Here is a 19,052-nt window from a genome sequence, read left to right as displayed (position 1 = left end):
TTTAAAGTGAGCTATTGCACTGTCACATTCGCTGACCCTTGACATCCGCGTTTTGGCCAAAGCAGGCTTGTGATTAACTGGTAACAGATTTCAAGCTCTTGTAAAGCATTATCAGAAGCCAGAAATACAGAAAACAAACAAAGCACTGAGAACTTCTAGCCTCTTGAAATTGGTTTCCATGTATCCTTTGTTCCCAAGAAAAGCACTGTGATTGTACATATGCTCCAATATCTTGCAGAGCAAAATGACATGTTGCAGCTGTCTCGACAACCTCTGCAACAGCCCAAGTCTTCCACTTAATATGGTGCCATTCAGCATAAAACCTGCATCATGGCCTGAGCAAACACTGGATGGGCAAGGCCTATGTGACTCAGGAAAGTTTGCACCAGACAGAAGAGGAAAGCAGGTGGCAAAGGCTCCCAGCATCTCCAGCAAAGGGCAATGAAAGCAAAAAAAGTCAGGTAGAATCACAGAATTATTTAGGTTGGAAAAGACTTTTAAGATCATTGAGTCCAACCATAAAAGTAGCACAGTACCTACCTTCAGGAAAGCAGGAAAAGAATACCCAGAAAGAGCACATACATGTGCCCTCCTAGGGAATATATCAGCACATACAAACTTCTGTGAAGCAATTCTTCCTGCACAGCATGCTACTAAGATAGTTCCCCTTCTTCACTCCTTAGTTTGTCTGCTCAGTGACTCACCTGAGTTTTAACTTCAGACAAAGAGCACAGTCCCGTAGCTGGAGTGACTATGTGCATGAACCTGCTTAAAGTGTGCCTTGTTACTATTTATATATTATTATAAATTTTCTCCTGGAAAATCATAAAGAACGAGATGCATTTGTTTTATTGGACTAAAACAGACCCGTCTGGTTCAGAATATGAAACACTCACCTTTGGTTTTTATTTTTACAGCTTTTTGCTGCTTGAATTCTGTCCCAAGTATGTCATAGAGAGCAGTTAATTCAATCAGTGCTAAAGAATAGACTTTCTTCATGTCCTGAGGTGCCAGGTCACCAATCTTTGTGGTACCTGTTTTGTCCTTCGGCAGCCTGAAATTCTAAAAGCAGAGATTTGCAGTAGAGTGAATAATCCAAGTCATAACAAATTACTTAGTTCAAAGGCTGTGCCTCCTCCAGGGCACAACCTTTCATCATGAAGCCTGCTGTTACTGACTAAACCACAGAAGAATCCCCCAAATAGGTTGAAAAGCAGATGATCTTAAAATCATAGGAGAATTTAGGTTCCTAGTGACTTTTGGAGGTCATCTAATTCAACTGCCTGCTCAAAGCACGGCTAAATTCAAAGTCTGATCGTGTTGCTTGCTGCATTGTCCAACTGAATTTTGAAAACTCCCAATAACCTCTCTGGGAACCTGTTCCAGTGCTTAATGCTCTCATGGGGACTTCTTTTAATTTGCAAAACAGAATTTCCCCTGTAGTCACTTGTGTTCATTGCTTCTTGTCCTTTCACTGTGCCTGTCCAAGAAGAGTCTGGCTTTGTCCTGCTGGTAACCACCTCTCATCTCCCCACACCACCACCTTCTACATCCTTTTGCAATTTACAGTGGTGGAAATGGCTGTCCATGAACAATCTTATGCATGTGCAATTGGGACAGAAATCCCTCTGCACTTACACACACAAAGTAACATATCTGGCTGCTATATAAGTAACAATAAAGGGGTTGCCTTCTTAGGGAAGGGGGATCCTTACTTATGGCTCATTTCTACTGCATTAAATGCTCAGAAGCTGCAGTCAGAGACCAATATAAGGAACTGAGCTGAAAGCATGAGGGAGAGGGACCTCCCAGCTCAGAAAGCTTTTTAACTCCATCTCTCACCAGCAGGCTTCTAAGTAAGACTCTTGCCTGTGCCTGACATCATTAGCAGCGTGCATGAGTCAAAAGCAGGAAGGTTAACAAGACTTTCTTCCATTTGGAAAGATATATTATACTCCAGAATTATTTTCTCACCCTGTACAAATGCAGCGATAGCACAGATGAATTGGTGGTTATGGTACATGACTACAAGGGCACATACTGAAACATAAACATAATTTACAAATTGTAGATATATAGCCAGGTTCCTGCCTTGAGGTTTCATTGAGTTGCACAAACATGTATGTTTAAAAATAGTTGCCAATGAGGAAGGTGCAACAAATACAAATTGTAGATTTAAATAGGTAACTCCCTTCCTTTTCCTATTGTTTTGCCACTCCTTTCATCACTGAAGGAGAAATCCCATAGCCATATCTTTGAGCAATCCTTCATAAGCCTAGCTGAAAGTGTATCCACATATACAGAAGTTAGAGTATAGCCATAATTTTCTTGTTATAGCCTGCCTTAGAGAAACATGACTCAAACACTTCAGAATCCATTTCTAAATATCCATTAGTGTCTGGCTTATAACGTTTAAACTAGGATACATGGGGTAATTACTATTTGAAGAACTGCACATGTCCTTATCTAAATTAAGTGTTTGAAGAACTGTGAAACATTATTACTTCAGACACCATGTTTACTCAGACATGTTTGCATATACTTTTAGGAAAAAAAAAAAAGATGTTTTTCACACCAATCATTAGTTTACAGGTCATACGTAACTGCATGTTCATGAACTGTTAGGTAGAGAGAGATCCTCAACGAGATGCCTGAGGATCAACAACAAAATGCCTTGGAGGGTCTTCATTTGTATTTATTTGGATTCATTCAGAATGAACCTTTTTTTTATTAAGAGATGGAAAGTAAAACCAAGCACAAACTAATCTGTAATTTCCTGCCATTTGACTTAGACTTCTATAGACCATTCTGTTCTTCATTCTCACCCCTCACCTATCCTCATTGCATAACTGCACAAGGTTTCTGCAGGCATCCACTAACCCTTTTTAAATGACAACAGAGATTTTTTAATAAAAAGCAGAGGTAAAGAAACTCACCTCAGATAACAGGAAAAGGGTCCGTAAACAAATGAAGTAAGGACACAGTTTGTGTACAACTACTACTAAGCCACTAGTCCAGCTTAATATTACCAGTCCATTATTGTTTATGCATAGAGTGCATTTTGCCAGACAGACAATGACATAAATAGGCATAAAAGTAGTTACTTCCATGTTATTGAGAATATTCCCAAAAATTAGTTATCTTGAGAAGGTCTATCTCCACAAAGCTGGATCCCACAACGTTCTTCTAAATCTAATTCACCCACTATCAGATAAATATCATCCAAACAGTACCACTAGCAAAAATAAAGAATGAGAGCAATAAATAGGAAACACTTACTGGGAGAAGAGTGTCACCCCCTCCATGCCTGCACATTTTCCCTACTGAGCTGTCTTTGAGATTAGCTGCCTGTTCTGCAAATGATATCTCCAAATTGATGTCAGTGTCTGGAAAAGGCATGTCTTCAAGCGGGCTCTTCTGCTCTTCCATTCCGAGACTGAACTTTTGACCTGAAAACAAGAGTAAAAAAACTAATGATCAACAGCAGCACAATAGAGCACCATTCAGTGCATGAAAGTAAGTTTAAAACCAAGTAGAAGTTAATGCTGTGCAAGGTATGGACTTTCTGGTTGCAAATTCACTGATTTCTGCATTTTTTATGTCAGTTGAAAATTTAGCTTCTTACAAGGGTCCATCTTTTGTAGTTTTTCTTGAATAATTCTGCCAAGGCATGGGGTTTTCTCGTATTTATTACAAAAAGATAAAGCAATTCATCTCAAACAAACAGCAGACTCCCAGAATCTTCCAGAGCCAAACAGCTTTGGCATCAGAAGTTTCTTGCCATCAAACACTTCCCAGCCTCAAAGACTCTAACACCCCACAACCAAATCAGCAATTCTTTCCGCTGTTAAAATTTCAAAAGCAAAAGAGAACGCCTCTTCTATGATCCAAAGCATTAACATCTGGGAATAACAGGGAGCACACAGATCATGTCTTTGTCCCAACATTCCTGTCCTCACCTCAGTCTGAAAAGTCTAGATTCCTCAAAGCTGTTTGGACATGTTTCCATGATATAGGGAAAGACTAAGTATACAACAATGGCCTTACTTCTCTTTCTTTGTTCCTTAAAGGAATCAAACACTAGAAAAATTTAGAACATTTTTGTTTAAAAAAAATAAAAATACAGAAGAATAAAAGGGAGGCAGTTCTGCTTTTAGAAGTCTAATTTCATAGTAAATCAACCATTGCTTTTCAGTCTGAAGTTAAAATATATCATGAAAGAAGCAAGAGGAAAATTATATTGTAAATAACACTATTTAATACAAAGCATCAAAGACAATTTAGCCAGAGAAAGATTTTGATCTCTCCACTATCTCTCTCTTGATGTGGTACTTCTTAAAGGATACATCCAGGACGAGGTTCCTTGTACAACACATTACAAATAGCCTGCAAGTATTTGTAATGAAATTCAGACTTTCTTAAAACCAATACAAATATAAACAATCAATTCAGCAGGACCATGATTCTGCCACTGGCTTCTACTCAGACGAGACTGCAGCCTGTTAAAACTAACATACCACAAGTGCAGGAAAAGTGGGATGGAAATGGGCATGAGTTGAGGAGTGGAACCAGTGCATATGCTTTGGTATAAGAATATTGTGTAACATAATACATTAATTTCTTTACACCGCTGTGGGAAATTTTTGTATGGCCTACAATAACTATGCTGATCCAAGCCAGAAAAAAATTCCCAGGAAATAGTTACAGCTACAGCAACACTTGACCTCGAAGCAGGGGAAAGGCAGCAGATACAGGCTGATTAAGAGAGGAGGCACCAGGGAAGTACTGCTCTACACTGATACTTTCAGTGATCTGCAAAAGAGCTGAGCTGCAAGCGCGCAACCCAAACATCTGAAGCATCAAGTTTAAAAAAAAAAAATTACACCAACTAGAAAATTTTTCTGAATTGTAACTGCATCTAATTGAAAGACTACACACAAAAGAAGTCTAGTCTCTGATATTCTTTAGAGTGAGTCCTGAAAATGACCTCAGTCTGCCAAGGCCAAACTCAGGGGACCTGACAGACAGGCAAGTGGCTGCAGCCACCACAGCTGCTCTCTGGTAGGGCACAGTGCTTTATGCAACCACTCTCACTTCAATGTAATTGACCTAGAGCTGAGACACTTCCAGAGAGAGAAGGTGGATTTGAGTTAACACTTTGACTCTCTTTAAAACAAAGCAATGCTGTGAGAAGTAGAATAAAACATTTCCAAATTTTGCCTGTTGTGTGTGTTACTCACCACTTGGTCTTTCCAGAGTGGCTTCTGCTCACCTTCCATAGACCCCAAATGCGCTAAAGATTAAGCTGATCCTGAAACTAGAGCTGCTCCTTTCAGTAAAGAGATATATGAGACTCAGTAGCCAAACATATATCCAAGGTCAAATTCATCCCTGGCTTTGATCTTTGGCCTCCCTGTGTGTGTATCTGTAAACTGTATACATCATGTAAACTGTTTAATGCATCCAAACTAAAGGAAAATAGATCCCCATCCCCCCAAGACTTTTGTCATGTTAATGTGGCCTATACGTGACCTACATACTTCCTACCAGCCTGGGAAGGATCTGATGTTAACAAACAATAAAGCAGTAGCTCTTATTTCAGCCCTCTGGTCATATGAAGGTGCTGTGTAAAGCAGATGTCTTGGCAATGCTGTGCACATTTTAAAGGTCTGGAAATGCTGCTGTTGTGGGTAGTTTTCTTCTTGATCGTACAGTCTTGGTCCTATTATTGTGCATTCATTAACTAGGAAGCAGCTGTAACAGGAAGCAGCTTTGGTGTTCTGTCAACCTGCCAACTGCATGCAATATTTCATGAGAGAAATGCAAGTGAGATACAGAAAAAATGTAAATATTTTCTATAAGGATGTGGAAACTGTATTTTACATTAGTCCTGTACCCTTTCCTTGGTTCACAGTGCTCTTTAAGGATGACATAAAATGATGGGAATTCCTCAGGAATGGGGTGGGGGTTACGTTTTGGGTTTCTTTTTAATAGGATATGGAAATATAGAAGTGTCAACCTTGTTATTTCCTAGTTTTGCTAGAGAATCTAGAGTATACCCCGATGGAACTATGCTGATAGATCTTAATTAATAATTGGAAGGTAGAACAGTTGATTTAGGGTTTTTTTGACTGACAAAGCATTTCTCTAAAATGCTAATTCATAGATGATTTTAAATAGAAAATAAAAAACTTGTAATCTTTTCATTAACACTCTGTCACTCTGGCCATAGAGTCCTCATTTATCATGTAAAATGAAAAGCAGAAACAAACTCTTTTAATTAAAAATACAACCACATTTCAGTCTTTTTCCCTACCAAGAAGCAAACATTACAGCTCTTTTCACTCATGTTACACATAGTACATGCAATTTCTTTCCTCTTTGAGAGGATTAAATCCCCTCAAAATTCATCCATTTGCCAGATCATTATGCTTTGAGGTTGCCCTTATAGAGAGGTTTCATCTAACATTCTTCCCTTGTAGCTAATCCTGTGTGTTTAGGACAACTGCAGTCCCACAGTCCCACAGAATTTTGCTGCTCCTCTATTTAACCTAATGGCTATTTAGCTTTTCATCTTATTTAGCTTTTCATCTGCTATATTCTTTCCTTTTTATTTCTTGAGATGTCTCAACCAACACAGTTATTTACTCCTTTTCACAGGCATCCAAAGAGAATTACTTCTTTTCTTTCATAGCTGTTGAACGCATTGCAGGTTTGTGGGTCTTTAGTGAATGTTATGGATTGTTAAAATGACACTGTTTTTTGACAGCTTAATACATGATTCCGAATTTTCTTTGTTTCCTGTAGACACGTTCTGTACCTACATGAAACAGAGGCACTTAAAGCCAGTAAGTGAGGGTCCTTCCAAAAAACCTCAAATATGCATCTACCAACAAAAAAAAATCGTAGGAACTCATTAAACTGTTCTGTTTGAGCAGGGTCGGGCAGAAAAGAATAAAAACATAATGGGTTTGTTTTTTTATTATTCTGTGAGTTTGCTCACATTGTTTAGGCAAGAAACAAGGTGTGGCAGACTGGCAAGAAAGGAGTGTGCAGAGGTTCACACAGCCCATGTATGCTCTAAGGGCAAACCATTATCATCTTCAATCTGGCAGAAGCACTTAGGAATGCAGCATTCAAATACCAAATTAGAAACAGAGTCGTCACCTTTGGAGAAGGGCCAGAGTCATTCACTCTAACAGTTTTAAGACATCTCAGTTTAAGCTTTGGATTTTTTTTTATAATGTCTGAGATGATATTCGTATTTTTCAGGTAAAACTGGGACTACTTCTCTGTGACAGGGGTTTTCCATTTTAAAATAATGTCTTTGGATTTGGATTTCATAAATATTTAGTATCTCTGAAGTATCAGGTATTGTTTACTTTTTGCCTTAAATTCATTCACTGTTTGTATAACACTAACTTGCTCATCATTCTGGAGCAAAGATCACAGCACAGCACTGAAACAGGTGCAGTGCTTTTACCACCATCAGACTTTCATGGTTTGACTACAAATTGAACGGATTTTTTCTTCCTGTTCCAATCTTGGGAGCAGAGCCCACTTTAGCATGTTGACAAAAGCAGATGTGTCAAGATGTAAGCAAGCTGCATTTGCCATCCACATTGCAATCTGTGCTGAGGAGAGCTAGCATATGGGATTTGCCTTTCAGAGCTTCCCATTTCTGAAGAGTTCATCAGGGCCACTGGAAAAAAAGAACCAGATGTGATAAAAACTCTGCAATGATTGCTTGGTAATTTTCCAGCTCTGAATGCCTACAGTGCAGTTTACTGACACAAGCACCAGGCATCTCTTCCTTCCCTTGTGCTGAACCAGCAGTCTGGCAGTCCTCCCAAGTTTTTACTGTTCTTACTGGAGTGATGTTTGCTGGGAGTGAGGGAGGGAAGGAAGGATTAACGGGAAGGAAGGATTAACAGCACTTCTGGAAACACACACATTTGGTGATATTCAGGTCTGGTTCATATCTCTCCAACTTCTATGCACATCCTGTATTGTCTTTTGCTGTTTTCCAAGTCTAATCCTAAAGTAACCATTTTTCCAGAATACTATGGCTTCCCGTTAATACCCTGATCTCTGCACTGATGGGTACAGTGGCATAACAAATGTGGTGCAACCCCTACTTCAAAGAAACCCAAGATGATGCAGGGCAGCCACCCTTTTATTATTGGACCTGAAGAACAGCAGAAAGCTTTGTCAAAGTCTTTCATCGAAATTCATACTCTCAAAACAGAAACTGTGGAATCAGCTAAGGACTTCCGTGATGCCCTGTCCTACCTGGCAGTGAGAGGTTGGCGTCTTCCAAGGGTACTGCATCCCTCTTGTGTAATCACATGCTGTTGAACACAACCCAGTCCTACACACACAGAATGCTATTTCCTTTCCATTTTCCTTAAAAAGCTGAACAACCTTTTTCTTCCATCCCTGTTTTTCTTTCATTTTGAGATGCAGATACATAGCCAGTTCTCACTTTCTTTGGATGTTTATAGGCCATTTGGTTTTATTCTCTTGTACGCACTGATGAGCTTATGTATAGTGCTTCATTTCCTGTACTGTACAGCAGAGAGAAACCAGAAGGGATAAGTTAAGGATCAGGAAAGACCTAAGCATAAGCTATGAGAGGAGACTTTTCCCAGATGACTTGATTATAAGATGATCACTGGTAACAAACAAGGCTTCCCAGATGGCGCAAAGGACACTATCTACAGCCATACTTAAAAATTTTACAATACTACAGCAACGCAGGCCAGAACAGGTTTCTCATAAGAATTTTATTTTCTTTTGCTGAAAAGTTACTGGAAATATGGACCTATATAGTAGCTTGTGTAGTTGAAAGCCTACAAACCAAAAGGAAAAAAAAGGAGTTGTTTGGCATTACCTTTTGTTCCATCTTGTGTTTCATTTTTGTTTTCACTTGTTCTCACAGTTGAGGGTTCACTTCCATCACAGACCTAAGAAAGGAACAATAAATACGCATGCCTGTAAAAACCAAATGCATGGTTGTAGAAACTCCTTTGGCTCTGTGCAGAATTAAAACACATACTCCTGCAATTCAAGAGCGTGCAGAAGCACACCTGTATGTTTCAGTAGAAAACCCTTTGCCAAAGTCTAAGGGGATCTGAAATCTAGGTAATTAAAAAAGAAGTAATTAAGTCCATTCCCCCTCTTCCTAAAAGGATAAATGGGTATAAGACTTAATTTTTCAGAGTTGCAAAGAATAAGAAAATGTATTCTTTGACCTGCAGCCATAGTTTGCACTGGAAAGGATATGGAAAGGGTATCTGGAAGGGATATTTTGACTGACTCAGTTCAAATTCCTTCCTCTTGCAAAATCTTACATGGTTGCCTCTCCTACAGAACAATCCCATCCCTTTTGCAGGGCAGCCTGACATTAGCATCTGTGCTTACAACTTAGATTCCCAACAGTAAAATTAGGACACTTTGAAGAGACAACAAAACAGGAAAGGAGTTGAACTACCTTCTCCTTTCTACAATGCTGTGCTACCCAGTCTCAAAATTTGTCACATTCCATGAACAGGATGACACTTACTATGGCAAAAAATATTTCAGAACATGTAGAAAACCAATACCCATGTATATATGGGTATATATATACCCATATACATTTTTACCCACACATTATTTTTACTACCTTTTTGGCAACTCAGATCAACGATGAATGTTTAGCACTCTGGATTTTTAATTGTATTTTACTCAAGCACTGTATAACTCCATACTTACTGAGAAACAAAAATTCAAGATTTAAAGACTTCTCCTACCAACACAAATCTGTTGATTTACTTTTTTTTTTTAATTGGGGATCTTGAGACGTGGAAGAAGATAGCATGACTGCCCAGAAAATTATTACCATTTCACAGAGCAGTAGAAGCAGACTGGGAAGCTGTCAAGGTATCAAAAGTCTAGCTTCTCTTTGGGAATATGGCAGGAAATTAGTAGAAACATCAACACAATTGTTGCATTGATGCAAAACATCAACACTATTGTTTTACCTTTCCTCCTGCTTTCCTCCAGGTGAAGGGAGGTTACAGGATTTTCGGAGTCTATTATTAAACTGGAATGATTTCTTACAGCTGCAGATGGCTTCAGTCCTCTTTTGTTACATGAAAAGCTTTCTAATGATGGGAGAGTAACAAAGCACTGAGACAAGTTACGTAGGGAGGTTGCAGAAGCTACTTCACTACAGGCTTTCTGTGACAGATTAGATAAATAACCACAAGCAATGATTTATGAATGATTAACTTGCTTTGGAGAAAGGAATGCAGTATAGGTTTGAGGGCCTACACTTGTATTATTTTATTTCAGTCTAGGAGACAGGTTTAGAAGGATTTTTTTTACAGTTATTTCTATATTTAATAAATATTCTAACCTTCTGTTTTCTACATCTTAAATGGCTACAATCATTTGTTTGCATTACTTCTCACTGATGTCATCAATATCAAAACGTAGTTTAAGAGACACAGAAGTCTACTGAACACTGTGATATATGATTTTCAAACATTACAATGCGTAGCTTAAATACAGGAACATGAATATTTCTTGTGCTTTACTGAAATAACTTGTGCTTTACTTGAAAGGGAAATTATACTGCTTTAAGCTATATGATATTTTACCTAAATTGCTCTGCTATTAGATCTTGTAATTTTTAGGTGTAGTCAATTCCAAATCAGATCCCAGAAAGCTTTTATGGAGTTAATATCCCTTCTACAACCACATGCAAAGCAGAACAGTGAAAGGGAAGTTGTGCCTCCAGAACATACATTTGAACTTACAAACTCCCCCCACTACATTTCATCTCTACTGAATTTTAAAGGAGTTGCCGAAGGAGAGGAAGCTGTTGGGGGAAGGAGGAAGCTAAATCCCCTTAAAATTCGCCACGCTTTCCACCACCGCTACCATTGCGCTGAATGGCAGCAGCAGCAACAAGAATGAGGGACTGGGCTGAGGTCAGGTAAGGTAGCTGTGCACTTTCATCAGGTCAGAGTCTTCTTATTGCTGAAGATCTCATTGCTTTTGGGAGAGCAGAGAGGACACATACGTTTCTCCACAGAAGAGGAATTCTAATCATAGTCTCTGTTTCCGTCCTTCCCCTTTCCTGCGTAAGGGAGAGGAACTCTCCCATTTGATACTCCATGAGAGGAGATAGGCACCCTTCAGGACCTGTCAGAGTAACTTCCTGCACACAGTTTAACGACACACATAGGCCCTGGGACTTAGTACAGGGTCTAAGTCCCCAGCTGACAGGCATAAAGACCTCGCCAAAATAGAGCAGGTTATGTTGATGGCTCTTTTTTTTCCTTAAAAAAAAAAACAAACCAGAAACAAGAGCACCAGTAAGTCAGAGGTATTGCTTCCTGTCTGGCAGACCATTGAGGATGGCTGCAGGGCACTACCACCCAAAGATAAAAGTGGGTTTTTGGTAGCTCTTTGGGTGATTGTTGTCATGAGTTTTGCATCTGCATTAAAATTAATTCAGATTAATATCTTGACCATGGAGTGGTTGTTTTATTCATCACCTTTAAGTGACATGAGGCCAATATACATAGTTCTTTCTACATACTAAAATTGCTTAATGCAATGTCAAGTCTGGACCAATACTATTCCCATAAATTCAGTAAAAAATTCCCTTGGAAATCACTGAAAAGTTAGACATAAATCTTCTGGAAAGATCCCTTTTGTGTCTGTGCATCCGTCTCCTCTCCCCCCACCCCTACATGTCCCTCTCTTCTCTTTGCCATAATCAAACAAAACAATGGACAGGAACTTACTTTTCCCTTTGAGTCATTTGGTAGCCTGAAGATATCTCTGACATCAGGAATCTGGTGCTGCTTGTTTTTTTTCCTCATGGTTTGTGTGACAGTCTCTACTCGCTTTTCTACTGCTGCCTTCTGGGTTCGAGTCAGTGTGGACAGAAACACCACGCTTTCCAGGGAGTCGCCAGAGCTCTCGCCAAAGAGATTTGACAGACCTGCCTCCTTCAGCCATTCTTCTTCCAGTTCTCCCTCTGAGTAAGGAAAAGAGAAAAAGTCATAAACGTTGGCTTTCGAGTGCTGTTAAGCACACTGGATGTTAATAACATGATATAGTTAATGTAGTTCACAAAGAAAGTACTAAGGGGATCCACAATTAAGAACAATTACTTACACTGTCCTGACCTGGAAAAAAGCTATTGTTTCTAAAGAGCTTCAAAAGGGTTAACATGATATCAAAGCTTTTAAAATAGTTAATCCAATACAGATTGCTATGGGGCAATCTTTATAATAACGTACAGCACTTTTATTAAATCATATACCATTTCATAAATGTACCTAGATATAAATGTATATGGGGAAGTCTGAAAGCCTCTGATCATTGCTGCTTCATTGATTTTTAGTTCAATCCTCAATCTTTTTAGCTCCTTTACTGACATGGTTCTGCCCACTTTTTTTGATACATTAATCCTACAGCTCTCCACTAGCTCACTTTAATGAAGGACAAACCAGGCTACAGGAGTCACCTTAATGCGTTTTTTAAATCAGTTCTCATGACATGGTCTCCAGCCTGCTGACGGCCCACAAAACAATTGTTGCTTTAGTCTTACAGCTGATAAGGTATCCTTTATTGACAGCTCACTGCACATAAAAGAGGAGAAACCTATTAAATACTGTCACCGATAGCAAAACTTCTGCTTCTGAAATCAATGTCTATCTAATGATACTTTCTTTAAAACACTAAGTTCTATCTGTAGCAGCTGAGCTTGTGCTGAATGCCAACAACCTTCTCAAAAGTTCAAGCAACATTTCCATTTATCAGATATCTAAAAGTACTTCAAAGCTGGCATGTTGACTTCACTATTGACTGCAGTTTCCCACAGTGCCCAGTGCACATCGAAGCAGGCACCTGAATATTAACAGCATTCAGAAAGCAGACACAAAATTTTAAGTATGAAACTCGCTATGGCCCTGCAGCCAGATTCTGAGCCTCTGACAAAACTCTCTCAGATTTTGTTATTAGGGCTGGAAAGAAGAAGGGCTACACCCATTCTCCAGAGCAGATGTGAGCAAGGTATATCTCATCTCCTGCCTCGCCTTTGCATGGCCATGTCTCAAGCAAGCCCCTGCCCTGGCAGGCCAGGGCCACACATTCAGGAGTACTCATACCCAAGCAAGATGCTGCACTTTGGGCAAGGCGTGGGGCAGAGCAACATCTGCCCAAACTGATCAACTCAACTGTGCTGACTCACTTGGGCTTCATGCCAGAGTCAGCGGCTCAAGCTGGAGCGATGACTAGGGGGAAGAAAGCTATACGTAAATAAAAAATGAAATGGTGGGGGTTGGAATGCAGAGCCTGAAGGCATAGCAGCATCAATGAGCTGGGGTAAGAGAAGAGGCTCATGCGCCACAGAACAATGGGCTCTGCTGCTCTGGAGAAAGCCTTGCAGCTCCGTCAGATGCCCTGCTCCCTAGGCACGCAGGCTCAGAGCCTTGCTGCTTTCTCCAGAGGCCACGTTGCTACCCTCTTCAGAGCACTTGTAAATAGCGGTGATGTTTCAAAACGCCTAGGGAGGCAGAAGTGCAAATCCCTTTGAAAGCTAATGATGGAGCACATTCTTCTCACTCATGTAGAGGCCATACCAAAATGCAAAACTCACCATTTTAATTTACTGAGACTGTGGGCCTCTTCTAAGAATGGGAGAGAGGCAGATACTGCACTGTTAAAAAATATTTTTTGAAAGAAGAGTGGAATTAAGGATGTTACTCCTCTTTTGTCTGACAGGACAAGAAAAATAAATAAATTGCCCAACTTCTTCTAAGATCATGCCCTCAGGAGTAGCCCATAATCGACACTTCTGAGAAACAAAAATATTACAACTGAACAGTCAGAACAGTTACAAGCATAGAAAGTTACTCACTAAACTTAAACTGGTTAATCATTGGCTTGTCTTCTAAAGCGTGAGGTTTCTATCCACAATAGCTACAATAACGAACAACATACACAAAGAGTGAAAGGGTAAGTTAGTTTAACAGTAAACTGCAAATAAAGCTTCAATTGTGATTTGCAAGTACAGGCACCTTTCTGATGTTCTGCAAATACCATTTAAAGGAAAACCAGCCTTTTACTTATCTCTGATACAATTCTCTTTCAGGGCACTGCCTGTTTCTGTTGATATGCATCAGAGGCAACAGGATTTTCAAAGTGGACGTTCAGCAGAGTGAGCTCCTTTTTGATTTAAGTGTGTTTGGTGGGTGCCATCTCTTAAGACTTAAAGAAAAATCCCTATATCAGCAAACTGATGATCATTCACAAGAACCGATTTCATTACCATCTGGCTCTTTCACTACAAGTGCTACTCGTTCCTCATTATTATTTCCTCTGGTTTCATGGATGTTTTCAAGTTCTTTCCAGTAGTCATCCATAGACAGTTCATCCAAGGAGTCCTGGGATCCTGAGCAGTCAAACGATGCTCCATCAGGGGTCTTCTTGGAGTGGTCATGGTTCATTGTATACTGGCCAGACCGACGGCTATAAACATAAACCAAAAAGCAATTCTCGGTTAGCATTTTAAGATACAGGATATATTAATATCTGTGAAGGCAGTCAGTGATTAATTGTGTCAAAGTGTCAAAGCAAACTACTGTTAACAAGCAAACGAAGATATTAAAAATTACTTTTAATGTCTGGAATATATTTTTAATTTAACATTTCTGCTATACATATCTCCCAATCTGGAACAGCACAGGAGTCTGTATTAAAGAGGAAATAACGAATCCAAGTTCTAGTAATCATAGTTACACCAAACCTCTAATGTAACTCACAACAGCCAGTTCCACAAATTTCAAGGTACATATCTTCCTAGCATCACCATTCATAAAGAACTTTTCAAAAGTGCCTTTCTGCCTGAGTAAATTCTTATAGCTTGATAGTACCCTTACTCTTACTTTTTTCCTTTGCCATTCTGCTTTTATTTTTTATTAATGTTTAATCTGGTATCTATGATCTTAATTACAGCTGGGAAAGGACAAAGTAGAATTACTGAAGTTACAGTTGAAGTAAACTGGTGAGTCCAAATGTTTAATAAAGGCCACTATTTGTTTCTATCTTGCTTCCTCTTTGACTGAAAGCTTACCATTTTTATAGTTTGACATTACTAGTTTTTGGTTCACCCTGCCAAATGTATGTTGGTAAGGCTTTCGAAAGGGATCTTTCATCTTAATTATAGCTGCAACTAGAAAAAAGAAACCAACAAGCTGAAACCTCTAGGTCTTATCTTGACCTCATTAAGTCATTGGCAAAAATTACCACTGACCTAGCAAAGAATTCCTCTTAAAAAGTGCAAAGGTTATAATGATGTCATTGAAATTACAGGTCATCCTTACAGTCAAATATACCAAATCAAAAGCCACAAACTGATTCAGAGTATCAGTAGATTACATGAGTAGCAACCTGATCTAACTTCAGAGTTGGCCCTACTTTGAGTGGGAGGCAGATTGGACAAGATGATCTCCAGTGGTCCTTTCTAAACTAAGTTACTCTACTATTATGACAGTATATCAAAATTCTTCCTTGTATTAAAAAATAGTAAGTTCTTAACATTTCAGGAACAGCTTCAGATGTCTTTTATGCCTGAATTTGTGTCCATATTCTAAAAAAGAAGGCATGGTTTGAGGCTAAGTAATAAATATCACGTAATCCGAGAGAAAAACATATCAAAGATCAAGCATTGTGGATTTATCACAATGTAAACGCAGTAAATTACATTTGGCTGACTTTGCAGGTTTATCTAGAATTAAAACAAAAGCACCTCGTCCTTACATTTTATCTTGGGACAACTGACTCTTGTTAGCTGCCCCTAAATTAAAAAGCCATACCGTTCTCTCTGAAGATAAGCCCCATGTGTGTCCAAATCACAAATCCTTTCACACCATATGTGCTCGATTCTCTGATAAGAAATACTAACTATATGGACTTTGCCTTTAAAGGTAAAGAGCCTTATGGAAGGACTATGAGTTTCCACCCACCCTGCCTCTCTGCTGCAGGTACGGGTTAATAAATGACAATGAATTACCAAGCTAATATGCACCCCAACACCATTCTGTAACCTGCCCTTATTTGAAAGCCCAGGAAAAAAATACATAAAGGAGTATTTAGCTTCCGCATCGATGGCAATAACATCTTGCTAGTAGTGCATGTTACCCAATAAATATAATTTCTCCATTTAGCTACCTCAGTTCTTAAACTTCTCCTGACAGGCGTGTCCCGTGTGTGACCTGTGCTGCTTGTGAATCCCAGTAATCACTGCGGAAAGACGTTCACGTGTCAGAAGTGTCCCCAGCAGCCAACGTCGGTGCCAAGTATGGTCGAAGCAGGTCAGGTTCCTCAGCCCTTGCCCAGGCTGCCCTCCTCCTGCAGCTGAAGGTGCTCAGAGCAGACTGGGTCCCTCTCACAGACAGACTCTGTACACTTGAACTGCAGCCTGAGTGAGCCTAGATTTCAGTTTGTCGTCCCTCGGTTTAACTCTGCGGAGCTGCTCGACAGCTCTTCGGTGGCCTTTCACCTTTGGAACAACCTGCTCTTGCTGACCCACCTCAGCTGAAATTTAACCACCACAGCACACCATGAAAAAGATAAAACTAACAGATTGAATACATTAAAAGCATACACTTCGGGGGGCTCTGGCAGGCTGAGGTGGGATATGCTGCAGCAGGCCATGGCTTTGTGCCATGCTTCCAGGGCAGTGCTTCTACTGTCCTTCCAAAAAACCCAGCTCATCACCCTCCCCAGACTATGTCCTGTCTCAGAGAAGAGAAGCCTGTGTCCCGAAATGCACAGCTGATACTCAGCACAGAGCACTCAAGGCCATTTTCAGGGTCCTGTGAGCATTTGCTGTACGTTAAAAACACTCCATTAACTCTCAGAGACTGCACCCTACCCTTCAATCACTGGTCACAGGCCTGCTCTACTCAGCCAAGCATGAGCTGCTTTTCTCATAAGGTTCTTCCCGGCCTGACCTTTCCATCTCTCATTAACAAATCAATACAGCAACTCCCAAATTTGAGTGGGCAGTAAAGCCACATCTCGTCATAAAAGCCCTCAGAGGGAGAAGGACATGAACGACCAGGGGAACATTCCAAGAAATATTCACACAAAAACCTCACTGCTCTGCCTCGAATCTCTCCTTCAAAACCCACATTGCCTGAGGCCCACCCGCAGCTGACCAGCAGCGCGTGGGCTCCTCAGGAGCCAAGGCTACAGGCCGCTGCCACACCGCTCCCGCTCCACTCACCGATCCTTGTCTTCCCTCATCAGATGCCATCAAACCCCTATCCCCAGTTTCTGTTTGCACTGCAAACCCTTTCAAAGCCATCTGCGTTTGTCCACAATTCACATTTCTATGGGTTAGGACACAGAGAGGCTCAGGCTGGGAGAGAACTGCTAAAACTTCAGCTGGCAGACCAGATCAGATCTTATTTTCACTTCACTTAGTTCAACGTTTCTTGCTTCGCATGCCCCACCAGAGAAAGATGCCAGTGAAGCAGTATTTATTTAGTGCATAATCTGCACAACAGTGGCTCCAGGCATCCTCATCTCTGTCCCTCCTATGAACCGCTGGGCACAAACAGGCACAAACAAGAAAGACCCTTTGAGGATGATGAGGACAATCTTGATACCATAGGGTTGGTGTAGACGAGAAAAGAAAAATAATTTTGAAAATTCATAGCATAGGAAAAAATAGGTTGCCAATTAAGATCTTCATTTTTAAGTATCTGTTGACAAGACCAAGAACATGGGATTTCTGATGTGACCTTCCACTAAATACAATCCTTCTCCAAACACAGGCTTAGTAAGCACTAGTTGCATATCATACAATAAAAACCCATAGGTGGGAACAAGTTAAGGTCAAGAAAAAAAGAGAGAAGAAGGGAAAAAGCAATCTTAGTAATAATATTACAAGGAAACTGGAAGAGAGATATGTTTTCAAAAATAATTAATCCCACAATCACAGGAAGACTCATTAAAAAAAAATCTTAAAAAAGTATTTCAAATACCCCGTGTTGCAAGCTTTAAAATTTTGTAGAAGACTGCTTTCCAAAAAACTATAAGTAGGAAATAAGCACAGTTCATTACCAAAAAAAACTATTACTGTGTTTGCAGAAAATAGGTTACTTCTCCAGCACATCTCCAGTTTTTCTACTTAAAATTTGAAAAATGCAGCTGCTTTTCACAAGTATCTTCAAAGAGATCTCTTTTCTTCCCTCAGAAAATGTAAGTTACTGATAACAAATACAGTCACGTAAAGTAATTTTCAAACACTACTCATTTAGCATTTCAGATTACTAAATGGTAAGTTTACTCTCCAGCAGGTTTTTTTTCCCTCAGAAAACGTGTATTTCCATTAAGGACTTCACTAACAACACTCTCAAACTCTATTAAAATCTTATTAACATCTATTTCCAATCACTAATAAATAGTTTACTCTTCAAACAGCTTTACAGGGAGCAGTGCAATACTCTCATTTCCAAATTACACAGTCAGATCTGACCTCTGATACTCAGACATGTGCCCCTTGCAGCCGAAGAGATTTTTGCCTATTTATCTCAGTATAAAACTGAGCCCCCAGGTATAAAACACATTCTTCAGTATAGTTATTGCAGTCTCTTACCAGAGTTAATCTTCTTGTCCCGCCCACCAGAGACTCATTTATTAGAAACATCAAGGACACAAGACGAAGCACTCTAGCTCTTCCAGAGGGGAGCTATTAAAAATAATTCTTGTAGTGAACACCATTCATTACATTTACAAGGAAAGAAACCAAATTTGGGTTATTTCACTAAGACCTGATGAGCTTCACGTTGGGGTAAGTACTTAAGGGAGAATAACTGTGTGCAAATATTTTCTTCAGCCTTTCCTTTTGTGACCATCTGTGTCCTTTCTCAGCCTGTAAGAAAATATGACTCTTCACATTAATCACTGTTCTACACCATAATAAAAATGTGCTTTTTTTTCAGGTTCTGTCAGCCTGATTTTGATTTCATCAATAG

At 39.7% G+C, this 19,052-nt stretch overlaps 1 protein-coding gene across 1 annotated transcript in view; it reads right to left on the bottom strand.

The window, feature by feature from the left end:
• Nucleotides 1-19,052, bottom strand: part of ARHGAP18 (Rho GTPase activating protein 18) — a 69,042-nt gene that overhangs the window by 24,526 nt on the left and 25,464 nt on the right. The window contains exons 2-6 of the mRNA XM_068396931.1: nt 14,336-14,535; nt 11,802-12,037; nt 8,894-8,966; nt 3,280-3,449; nt 897-1,062 (exon numbers count right to left, since the gene is read on the bottom strand). Coding sequence (XP_068253032.1) covers nt 897-1,062; nt 3,280-3,449; nt 8,894-8,966; nt 11,802-12,037; nt 14,336-14,535 — 845 coding nt within the window. The remainder of the gene's footprint in view (nt 1-896; nt 1,063-3,279; nt 3,450-8,893; nt 8,967-11,801; nt 12,038-14,335; nt 14,536-19,052) is intronic.

The sequence above is a fragment of the Nyctibius grandis genome, chromosome 1 (assembly GCF_013368605.1).
Source record: "Nyctibius grandis isolate bNycGra1 chromosome 1, bNycGra1.pri, whole genome shotgun sequence".
In the NCBI taxonomy this organism is placed as follows: Eukaryota; Metazoa; Chordata; class Aves; order Nyctibiiformes; family Nyctibiidae; genus Nyctibius; species Nyctibius grandis.
This window is presented reverse-complemented; position numbering and strand designations above follow the sequence as displayed.